The 12388-nt window shown below is 40.3% G+C and overlaps 2 protein-coding genes across 13 annotated transcripts in view; both read right to left on the bottom strand.

Moving 5' to 3' along the window:
* Positions 1–10: 10 nt before the first annotated feature.
* On the bottom strand, positions 11–4032 carry LOC118314203 (D-beta-hydroxybutyrate dehydrogenase, mitochondrial-like). The gene is made up of 5 exons (XM_047330492.1): positions 3958–4032; positions 2757–3476; positions 2130–2282; positions 1895–2028; positions 11–1235 (listed from the first exon to the last, which is right to left on the bottom strand). The coding sequence occupies exons 2-5, from the start codon at positions 3109–3111 to the stop codon at positions 870–872; spliced, it is 1008 nt and encodes a 335-aa protein (XP_047186448.1). The 5' UTR covers positions 3112–3476; positions 3958–4032; the 3' UTR covers positions 11–869.
* Positions 3897–12388, bottom strand: part of inpp4ab (inositol polyphosphate-4-phosphatase type I Ab) — a 36643-nt gene continuing 28151 nt past the window's right edge. For 10 of the 12 annotated variants that reach the window (XM_035640367.2, XM_035640446.2, XM_035640433.2 and 7 more), the window contains one exon: positions 4345–6146. In XM_035640367.2, the coding sequence (XP_035496260.2) occupies positions 6014–6146 (133 nt within the window). In that variant the 3' untranslated portion in view covers positions 4345–6013. Of the gene's footprint in view, positions 4032–4344; positions 6147–6688; positions 11058–12388 lie in introns of those variants that run through there. The other 2 variants (XM_035640377.2, XM_035640457.2) reach the window with 2 other exon arrangements.

Genomic DNA, 12388 nt, shown 5'->3' with positions numbered 1-12388 from the left:
GAGAACGGGATTTGATTCGATGTTGTTCTGAGAATCAGGGTCAGAAATAGTTTATTGATCTAATGAAATTATGAATTTATGTTTTTTTTACATTTGCTCCAACCAAGAATAGAAATATGTATATAAAGAACGTAGAGAATTAGGAAAATATCAGACGGACAGAACAGAGTGAACGATGCCTACACTACAGCTTCATCAGGCGACGTTGACTTTTTTTTGCATCGCAATAATGTTAATTTTAATTTATTTATGAATTATTTTTCAATCTATATGAGCTTTAAACACGACTGCTTTGTTTCCATCAAAATCCGTGCATTGTTTTCAGCAAAAATTCTTTTAAAGCTCTGTCGCACAATGTAAAAGAAAGTGACAAAAAAAATCCCTGCATTCACCCCTTTGTCTGGATCCAGAGCAAAAGCAAAGTTTGGTCACCAATGAACTAATAACTTTATGACTTAATTTTGCCTTCACAAATCATGTGTGCTTGTTTGTGTGTATGGATTAAAAAAAAACCATGCATGAATACATCATAAGGAAGACAGAAGAGCGATTCATAAGAAACACATTTAAACAAAGACAGTATACATCACTGATAACTGCAATTGCCCCACCCCAACACTATTCCCCCTTCAATTCAATCAAGCCACACCAAATTGCACACAGTCATAGATATAGGGCGCATAAGTATGCCTGATACTTTTCATTGAGATAAAAAAAAAAGAAAAAAAACCCTCCTGAATCGGCCCCTTTGTCCGGATACCAAGTTTCATGGAAATCGGTTTGAGTAGTTTTTCTGCAAACAACCAACCGAGAAATAAACAAACGCCCGGAGACCTAACCTCCTCGGATGGAGGCAACTCGTGTTCTCCCTACTTAGCATATAGCAATTCTTTTCTTTTCCCGTACATGTGGCTGAGGGAAAACACAGCGTCGGTGAGGATAGTGGGCATGAACGGGAAGAGCCGGAAGAAGAAGCGGTCCAGCACGGACACCAGCAGGTATCTGAATTTGGGCTGAGGGGACGTGACCGCGTGCAGCATGGCGTCGATCACCATCGTGGTGTCCTTGAACCCCGCCTTGCACGTCAACATGAAGTACTCGCTGGCCAGCTCGAGGTACTGCCGGTTGAAGATCTGCTTGCGCTCCTCGTCCAGTTTCTCCCAGATATCCAGGCCCGACTTCATCCTCAAGATGTTGGTGGCTTGGCCAAAGTTGCCCGGCTGGATGATGCTGACCTGAGAGGGAAAAACATTACAATTTAGATATTCATTTCTTTGTATTGTCATTCATTTCATTTGTATTGTATGTGATCTTAATGCAGCGACACAAACTTAAAATAATACAATAAGTTTAAAAGAAAAAAAAGAATCCCACGCCAGTTACCTTATTATATCAAACTTGGAAAGTAAAAAGTAGAAATAAATCATAATGTTGGTGTACTGTCAAAACTTTAATTTACATTGTATCTTAGAATTTGTACTTAGTTTTGACTTGGGAACACACAAAAATAAAAAATAAACTTTAGAGATGCAAAATGAGGGGACTGTCTAAAAATAATCATGTTTTTGTTCCCGAGTCAAAAAAAGACATTAAAAGAAAATATATATATTAGAATGGTCATTGAAATTAAATATGAGAATCATGAAATTTGAATGACTATCTCAAAACGATGACCCACCATGACTAGTTAGTTAGCTTTTCAGTCTCAATGTCTCGTAATTCAAAAGTGAAAGGAGGAAAATTGTGTGATCGCAAGTCCAAATTTGGACCTTTACAGAAAATGTCACAACAGTACAACGCACTTAATCGGCCAAATACTTTGTGCAGAATTTATACCTCGTGCTTCAGAGTGTCACAGGACATGCCTGTGTGTGGTTAACCAGCATCATTTTACCTTCACACCAAAACTGGCCATTTCCACTCTCAAGCAGTCCGCGAACGCCTCCAGGCCCCTCTTCGACACGCTGTAAGCCCCCATGTTCAGGCAGTTGAAGAAGGCGAAGATGCTCGACACATACACCATCCGACCTGTGGCAGTCGGGAAAACGCACGACTTTAATCATCCATCTCTTTCAACATCATCAGCACAAAAGGAGTGTGGGGCCACAGTGACTTTAGAGCTACCTTACCTTCAGCGGCACGAACCAAAGGCAGAAACGCGATGGACGTCCGGATGCTGCCAAACAGGTTGACGTCGATCATGTTGCGGAAATCTTCAAACGTGCTCCACTCGATCTCGGCCCAGTCCGTGATCCCAGCGTTGTTTACAACTGCCCACAGACCTGGCGGAGTCGTAAAAGCCACAGGTTATTCCTCAGAATGAGATGGTGGGAAAAATTATGAATGCAAGAAAATAAATAAATGACAGCGCTTCTCTTTTACTCGTACGCATTAAGTCTAAATTTGGAGTTACTCAATATCTTTCTATTGAAAAATGAAGACCTTTCACTTCAATGTTTTAGCCCATTTACACCAGGGAAAGAAAACATTTACAAATAATGAAAAATAACATGAGATTGCATTTCATATTGTCATTCTATGCCGTGTCAAGTAAGTTGAAATTATCATTAAAAGTCAAAATCATTGACTTCCACCTGTACTTTAAAATTAACAACTGAACATTTTGACACATTTACAGAATCCTTTTTCCACCGGTGAAAAAAGCAAATCAGAGGCAGAATAGAACCGATCCGGATTTTGACCTCAAAACGTATGAGTTATGAGAATGAGAGTCAAGAAATGACCTGGACTCTCACCTTTCTCTGGCAGGTTCTCCTGGACCGTCCTCTTCGCCTGCTGCACGTCTTCCTCGCTGGTGACGTCCAGCTTGAGGATTTTCAGATTTCTGGAGCTCTGCCGGGCCAGGCTCAGGGCCCCCGTTCCCTCCGGGGACAAGCACCCGGCGAAGACCACGAACCCCTTGTGGTCCAGGCACCGCGCCAGCTGGTGTCCGAAGCCGCTGTCGCAGCCCGTTATCAGCACGGCGTAGCCGCGGCCGTCGTGCACACGGCTGAGGCGGTGGCGGGCGACCAGCTTGGCCAGGAGGAAGAGCAGGACGGCAGAGATGGGGATGATGCCAATGATTTGGCCAATGAAGAGAATCGAGTTCATGTCGGCGAGGCGTCTGTGAACCACCGTGTCTAAGGACTGTCTATTTGTGCTGCACCAAGCCCACAATATATACCCGTTCACAACACAGCATCGTGTTATTGTGAGGGCTGTGTGGTTTTCCCTCAAGTGGTGGCCTCCTACGTTTAACACAATTTGTTCAGGTCTTCATGTGACTTAAAAGACACCTCAAGAACATTGAATGTTTTTATTCCAAGTAGCCTCAAAGGGAGGGCGTCGTGTTTGCAACAAAAGTGTAAAAAAGTAAGTTGTGTGTGGGCGGGGGGGGGAACCCAAAGTGAACATCCCCTTGGGCAGTTTTCTTTCTCAGAGGAAATTCGCCGCAGTGTCGTTAGGGATGACAGCTTCTTTAAAAATTAAAAAAAAAAATTTTTTTAGTCCGATGGCACAGTTTTAGGTTCATTTTCTTATCAGTTAAGCGCATAACAGCAGTTTCAAGAATTATACGGGACCAAGGGACATTCTTGATTTTGGAGTGAGCCACAGTTAGTAGAGGCACAAATCCTCATAGCATATTGTGATTTTTCCTTATGTTGGTTGTGTGCCCTTTGTTTCAGAAAGACACACACCCCTGCTGACTGACAACTTTATTACCTAATGAATTAAAATAACGATCATTATTTGAAAGACCGTGTGCGTGGTCTTTCCCTTTTGTCGCATACTTTTGAGGCCAGGTCGCAACAATATAAACCATTTATAATTCCAATTGCTTTATCATTCTGAATAAAAACATAATTGGGACAATGGCCGTGGCATAACGACGACACATCCCGCCGCAGTCACCTCATACCTCGATTCTTTATTCTACAATTGGTAATTCTCACTGACCTCTCCACTCTCTCTATACGTAGCAAGTCCTGCCCGTGCCCTGCTGACGAGGCGGTGGCTGCCTCTGCTGGCTCCTGTTGGATCACAGACACAGTGGATGACCTTCAAAGAGTTTTAAAGAAAATCACTTCCAGGATTTGCACTTCTCATTACTGTTGGATGGTTACATCATTTCACTGGAAAGCCAGTGAGACAGAGAGACAATGATCAAAGCACCAGTCTGCCAGGGGGAGGAGAAATTGAAGCGGCAGTATAAAAAAAAGAAGACATAACCAAATCAAAAAAATGATCAGCTGCCAAATTGTTAGTGACTCAGTAGCCGGTTGTTCCTCTATTTGAATATCTATTGATATTAACTTGACAACAATAAACACACAAACACCCATGTCATATATATTTCTGTATTGATACAGTAATAATATATATATATATATAATAATAATATGCAGCAACGTACAAAGTTTTACAGACGCGCTTCTGAGAATCAACGAAAAGTTTTGCAATCATAAGACAGAATGGCAAATGTGCTACACGATGCTATCAGGACAAAAATACCTAGTCAAACGTGTAAATGCAGTTATAAATGCATTTCTGAGTCAACAGCACTAGGATTAATTATCATCAGCAGTGAGTCTTACAGTGTGGTTCTGTGGTAATATGCACACAAACAGTGGTGATATTCTTTTATGATTATTATTTTAGTAATTTTTTTTAATTGTCTGCCTAGTTTATCTTATTGGATTGTGCACTTGTCTATGGAAAAGACTGGGGGGTAGGACTAGACAAGCGTATGGGCTTCTTCCTATCCCTCCTCGAATGGATCCAGTGTGTATTATGTTGAAAATTAGTTTTGTTGTAATTATTTTATTTTAAATCAAATCAAATCTTTAGTGGAGAAAGTCAGTGAGGAGCAACGACGCCCCCTCGTGGTACAGATAGATCACCGCAGATCAACGTGGCAGTTTGGAGTTTGAGAAAAACATGCACTTTTTTTTCCCCCCAGTGTAGCAAAATATGAGAATATGCTTTAGCTGCTTCACATTTCGAAAAAAACTGGGTTTTTCTAAATTCTCTATAACTAAGGAAACATATTTTACAGACACTAAACATAGAATGAACAGGTGTTACTTGCAAATCCTGTCTCCCTCTCTGCTGCCATGAGGACACGGTTTCTCTTTAAATCACCCTGTAAATTCAAATCTGACAGTTGTCCTTGATGTTCACGCTTCCTTTTGAGGAATATTTTTGACATACAAAATTTTAGGTACTAGGTAGTGATCACCATCTACAATGTTTTATTCCTCTCTCCACTCTCAGGAAGTAGTGAGCACATTGTTTTTGGTGTCTTCACGATTTGTTGACAATCATAAAATATAGAATGACGTAAACCCTATCTATTTTTTGACAATATTAATATGGTGGCCTAAATATTAAATGTAAAGCTTCTGTAGAAAACATCCTAAGTGCATAGACAAAAGGCTTACTGCAAAACCGTGTCGTTATACTGCGAGTAGACACTAGAACATTTTGCTTTTACCTATTTTAGTTAAATTTGAAAAATGTGGGTTTTAATGACTTACCACACAGAATTCAAGATTTTCTTTTCATTTATTTCCATTTGAGATTATAAATATGAACGTTTGGAGGGCTAATATTGATTATACATGTATCAGTGCTTGATCAGGAGTGAGGCAGTGCTGGTCATGTATATTTGGACATTGAAAAAAAAAAAAGAGCTACCGTTCTTTTATTCAGCAAATGATGTGTAATGTGACAAAAGAATCGAATACAGTGTCTGTAAACAGTTATTATACTAAGGTGGTTGAAATCTGGGTTTAGCGTGACTTTAGGTTTTTTCAGTATCACGAGTTTACCTCCAAACAGACTGAATCTAAAGCCTCTAAAGCCGTAACCAAAAGGAGATGATGGTCAAATGAAACAGCCTCTTTGTCTCTGAACACAGGATCTTGATTGTACTGTTTGATCTCGACCTTCCCAAAACACAGTGGTCCAATAATATCCAAACTTTCCCAACACACCACTCTCTGCCGTCCAATCAGGTCTCGACTTTGCCGTAGGTGCCGTCCGGTGGCCGGTAGTGTCTGGGGAAGGCTTTGAGTTGCAGCGAGTTGAACGCGTACTTTCGGCATCCGACATTCTTCACCGTGTTCTCTCGCCTGCAGCCCTCGCTGAGGAGACAGAAGATTCGGAAAAGAGGGAGGAGGAGACAGAGGGGGGAAGGGGGAGCGTTTGCAGGAAGAATGAGAGAGAGAAAAACAAAAGTAGAGATGACGTTTGGCGTGAATGACATTGAACCGTTTCCTGCCGCTCCATAGCAAACAGATAGCAACCAATAACAGCTACCCAATTAAGCAACAATTGAGGAGATTTCAAGAAGGTGCATGACGGTTTAGAGGGGTACTTACTGTTAATACATCAACATTGGTGGAACAAGTAATCAGAATCATGAGTCAAAGTACACCAGCATTATCAGTGCAATGTACATATAAAATTAAAAGTACTATATCACTAACGAATCTCCTAGAGTAGGGTTGTCTTTTAAAAATGTTTTTGTCATGCCAAAACGCCCAAGTGTCTCAGGTGTAAACACCCAACTAATCATTATTAGTTGGGTGCTAGTGATAAATACATTACACCAAGCAAGAGTGCGAAAGAGATGCAAATAAAACCCCACATCAGATAAATACCACAAAAATACTTTTGGAGTGTCTGTTTTTGTTCTGCAGGTGGAGGCAGAAAACATTTATTAGGGGATGACAGTGGCTGACTGGAGGTCATCTTGGGTTTGTGGTACATCTAGTGCAACGTGTAGCGTGGGGCACAGCGAGGAGGCTAAAAGCTTTTGATATTAAACTGCTAACTTTAATTCATAGGAGTGAACAAAACAATCTAAATGTTTAAAAAATGATCAGAACTAAAGGGAAAGTGATAATTGTTAATGTAATAACTTCCTTTTAACATAACAGTTTGCGGTTGGATGTTAAGATAATACATTTTCATGTTACAAATGATCTTTTCACAAAACATTTCAGTTCTAACAGGACGGTTCAGCAGTTTGAAAGTGCATGCAAACTGTTAGTATGTAAACAGTTAAGTATGAGAAGTTATTAAATTAACAGTTAATACTCGTGATGAACAAAGACATATACATATGCATATGAAAGTAATTACACAGACATATTTAGCTGTGATATAAAGTGACGAAAGTATGATCCATATGGCACAAACATAGTAATCACATATTTTATATATATATATATATATATATATATACATACACACACAAACATTTGTTGCAAACGTTAGCATTTAGCAATATAAGCATTTGAATACAATTTATGTACAGCGGTACAAATATATTCTGATACATTTGGATTTGTAAGAATAAAAAAAAACAATTGGAAAAGTTTAGGAAGCACTTCAGTATAATTACACATAATTATGGGTAATTATTCAGAAGTGTATCAGCTATTGACAATAATATCTCACGGGGCCTTATAAAACAACCACCCTTTCCTCGCATCCCTGCTGCTCAATATGATTATGCATATTTATTAGATGGATACATATTTTAAATTAAACAACATTCTGCATGCTGTAACTTTTCTCTCACAGAGGTAGCTCTAAAAAAGTGTCGGCACATATATACTACTACTTTAAAAAACGAATGGTGTGACAGGTTGGGAAATAAGTTTCTTTGTTTCGTCGCCGTGACAAATATTAATATGTCCATATTTGAGAGCTCAATCAGACGCTGCAGCCAGTAAACCTGTTAGCTTTGTAAATACATTAATTGTTGCTATTCTGTTCACTGGAAAGTCTGAGGTCTTAGGAGTCATCCAGAGCATGGTAAACTCCCAAAGGAGGTTATTTTTGGTCTGATCCATTTCCTTACTGGGTCGATCTTAATGAGACGGAGACTCAGGGGAATAATATTTCTTTTACTGTTTATGGGTATTCTATGGACAAAACGTTTAAATTTTTCATTAATTCCTAGGAAGCACAAACTAATCTGGAAGTGGACTGGATTCAGATAATTACATGTCATGTATTTTAACTCACAAATGCTGAATTCACCCGATAAAAACCTGACTGAAGCATTTGGCACAAACAGCAATACATTCCTCATTCACTCATCTTATAGCTCAACTACGAACAAAGTGACCGACTCACATCATCAATCTCATAAAATGTGTTACACAACTCAATTCTGTAAAGCTAATTTTAACTGTAATAGCTGAAATACGTACCCGTTTTTTGATTTGTGTATGACTGTAGTTACAACAGACAAAGTCAAAATCTTGATGGATGTAATCGGGTACAGATAAATGCTCTAAAGGGTGTAGGAACAGTACTACACTCCATAAATCAAACACATCCGCCCTATTATCTTACTGCCATTACATTCCAAACGTGAGCCAATCACAAACTGCCTCCTGAAAAAAAACACAAACATTCAACTTTGTCAATACAGAGCTAATCTTCCCGGAATTAGCATGAAAGCGGAAGAGAAGATGTGGGTCGAATTACTGGTTCCCTGAATCCGATGAGGCAAACTGGCCAATTAAAGTGCGTATATACATTAAAACATGCCACTGCATTCACAAAAGAAACCGAACCCATAAACAACAGCACAGGCCGAAACAGCCCACGTGCATATTTAGTCGTACGTTCGAAACATGTGATGACTCACTTTAAACTTGTGAACTTCTAAAAGCAAAACTATTAAAGTGTACAAATCAAGTTATCACAGATATAGACTTGTGAATTAATTTTACGGACAATGTAAAATACTTGTTTGTCCTGTGACGCTTTTTCCTCGATTGTGGGAACCTTCTTTTTTCATTGGATTCACTGTCTTTTTTTCTTGCCGACTTCCCATGAGGAGGTCAAATAGTATTCTTTCTTACATACTTACATATTAATCTGAACATGCAGGTTCACACAAATAACGTTTTTTTCCCGGGCACACTAATATTTGACTTGAAATGACTACAGTGAATGAAGATATAGAGCTGAAGAGGGGAATTTGTCTGTTTCTGCTACAACTTAAATAACTCATATAAAGTCAGTTGACAATTACCTAGATTGTTAAATATTTAAAAAATGATCCTTCCGTTCCTGACACTGCGTTCCAAAATAAAGGCTTGAGCTGGAATATTTTTTGCCAAAATAAATTAGTGACGAGTAATAACGGACCCAAATCTGCTGGCTGAAGTGGAAGCAAAGAAACGCCTTCGACTGTCTAGAAAACCAGGAAGACCTAAAGAAATACAATGAGCTAATACTGCAGAATAGAGATATACCGAGATATATCAAATAATATCTCCTGTTTCCTCCGTTTTTAGCTTGCATGGTAAGTGCACATACACATGGAAGACAAAGATATGTCAAACAAGCTAAATGTATTGCAGAAATGAAATTAGCCAGCTGTTTGTGCAAAGCTTAAATCATATAATAGACATCATTTTCATCAGCATAGCTACTATCAACAATAACTCAATAAATATATGTATACTCTGCTTATTTTTTCCAAACATATTCACAACTCTGAGGTAATTTCCGGCCTTACTTTCGGATATACACACTGTCACTTTGCTTTTCTCTGTTTTGAGCGTTTCATGTTACAACGATGGAGAATAAGGCAGAGCACTCGCTGACGGCCAAAGAGATCATGTATGGTGGACTTCTCACATCTGTTCTTTAGAGGGCGCTGTGCAACAACAAATAGGAGGATCTGCAAACGTCAGTGAAGATCAGTCTTCAGTGAAGTCTTCCCAAGGCCTGACGTCTTTCCAGGGATCCTGGACACTGTCTGTTACGATCATCCAGACTGTTTTTCATGTCTGAAACGGTTGGTCTGTGTTCACTAGCAGACGCATAATGACGGCTGGCGGGATGTGCAAGTCCAGCTATTAGCTCGGCCACAGTGTTACTTCATATCTGAGATTATTCACACTTAACGACTCAGACTATGTTCACACTAAGCTGGCAGAATCTGGTAAGGGTTAGGGTCGTATCTCTGTCTTTCTTGAACAGCGTATGCATCCATAACAACAACAAAAATACGCAAACTTGAGGTTTTTGTAAATGGGAATAAATATGTTTTTGAAAAAAAAAATGTGATGTACTCTTTGCCTGCTCGGTCCCCAGTAGAGTTGAGAAGATATTGTTTGAGCCACAGTCGTTTCACAAGACATGAAATCTTAAGGAATACAATCTTATCCTGTTTTTCACTTATATTTCGTCACGAAGCTTTGGAATCATAAAAGAGGGATTTGATTGATGAGATAAACGTATTAATCTTAAATTACTTAAACTTAAGCTACTAAGAAACTTACAACAAAAAAAAATTCAGTATGTTACTTTCCACCACTGACGGAGGAGGATAAAAATATGAAAACAAACCGACTCCATGCTTGTTTCAACTGTATTAAAATACAGAGGAAGTGATATGAGCAGTAGGAGAATGACGATTTTACAGATTTCCTGTTAAGTTTTTACGTTTAGCCAGCTTAGTGTGGACATAGTCTCGATGACATGTTTATGGAAAGTTTTGAGCTGCACAAAGTAAATCATTATATCTATACGCCTTACAGCCTCGCCAAACCATGTTTGGAATTTTAAAAAAAAGGTTTACAGAAAACAAACAAAATTAAAAAAAAAGGGCAGGGCGTGGCCCTCGATGGGGGATAACTTGCGTCAAGCCCTTAGTCAAGGTGGGACAGTGTGTACATATTGCACAGTATTGATGTGCATGAATTACACACTCACAGGACAGTGGCACTGTTTTTGTAAACTCCCTCGGGAGTCAAGTGTGGAGTATACCATAACCATCCTCATTAACGTTGGACGTGCGTTACGTTTTGCTTTTGGGTGGTCAGCTAGCTGTGGCCGTTCAGCTGCAGCGGAGTTTTGCCAGGAAATAGGCCACGCTGAGGAAGATCCACACCACCAGCAGGTTGGGGCTGAGGGCCAGCAAGGGCAGCGAGTACAGGAGGCTGGGGTCCAGCCGGAAGTCGCGCACCGGCAGCAAGCCGCTCAGATTCTTCTGGATCACCCCCTCCCTCGTCCCAATGCTGCCGAGTCACGGCGGTGGGTGGGTGGGGGTGGGGGGTGGGGGGGGAGGTGTGGAGCAGCAAAAAAAATTAAAAAGGGTGGAGGAAGGGAAAGGAGGTGGCGGGGCAGAGGTTAGGAAAGGGAGGTGAGAGAGAGATGGAAACAGATGAAGAAAAAGGCAATGAAAGGGGGAAAGGTAATGGAGAAGAGAGTTAGAGAAAATAAAAGATAGAAAGCAAGAAGAAGGAGAGGAAGGGATATTCGAGAGGAACGAGACGCATGTGTCGCACCAAAGGCAAAACATAAAGATGGCACCAGGCACAGAGGTGAAATGTCAAAATTAACAGGTGATGTGGCCGGCGCATCACAACGAAAATGCCGCGATGAGACACAGGCAGGTTTCGATGGTGTGACAAAAAAAAATAATACCAATATTCCAAAGTCATAGAAACCATATTGGAAATGGGTCACGAAACAACCAGAATAAAAATGCGTCACGTAAAAATTAGCACAGACAGCAATCATGTCACGGGACATAGAGGGCGTGGAGAGGGAGGAAGAGAAGAGAGAGGAAGAAGAGGAGAAAATTAAGAATATCAGAAAAGGAAAGAAGATAAGAAAAAACAACAATGGCACTCGCCGTATATATCCTCTAAAACATGGGGAGAAGAAAGAGGAAGGAACTTGGCGGGAAAAACTCCCTTAAAATTTAAATTCTTTGAGCGTTTTCCATCTAGAAATACGTAAATTAGCATGTAACTGGTGCAGCAGAGACAAAGTCATACATCGTTTTCAAGGGTGTATTGTTCCTTCGCTTTATTCATTTTCAACTACTCATGCACAAGGAAGAAAAGGGGGGGGGGCGGGGGCGCGCTGAAAAGTGAAATCTGAAGAGAGGCAGCATATCAAAGCTTATTCCGACATGCATCACAGCTCACAACCGATACTAAATGGAAATAATGGAAAAAAAATGATCAGGAATGTTCATGCTAGGCACCTGATGAGGCAGCGGGAGGGGAAAAAGGGAGCGTTGTGTGGAGGTGCAGGAGGAGGAGGAGTAGGGGGCGGTCAAGACACATCGTATCATGCGAGTATCTGTGCGGGGGGGGGGGGGGGGTAACTTTTATTGAGTGAAGGTTTGGTTACATCTTTACACTAGCTTAGCAGGGAAAAAAAATATTTTACAACACGTGGTCACATGAAACCCCACTTTGAACAGACACGGTTCTGGCAGTCGAGCATAGACTGGTAATTCTTCAGCGTTGTCACAGAGTTGCAGGGGGGACGACAAAATGCCGTAACTGTTCCTTTAGCAGAAGGTAACCTTAAATATCAATAATGATCTGTTTTC

This window comes from Scophthalmus maximus, chromosome 1 (genome assembly GCF_022379125.1).
Source record: "Scophthalmus maximus strain ysfricsl-2021 chromosome 1, ASM2237912v1, whole genome shotgun sequence".
Lineage (NCBI taxonomy): Eukaryota > Metazoa > Chordata > Actinopteri > Pleuronectiformes > Scophthalmidae > Scophthalmus > Scophthalmus maximus.
The sequence above is the reverse complement of the archived record's forward strand: the minus strand, read 5'-3'. Positions and strand labels throughout refer to the sequence as shown.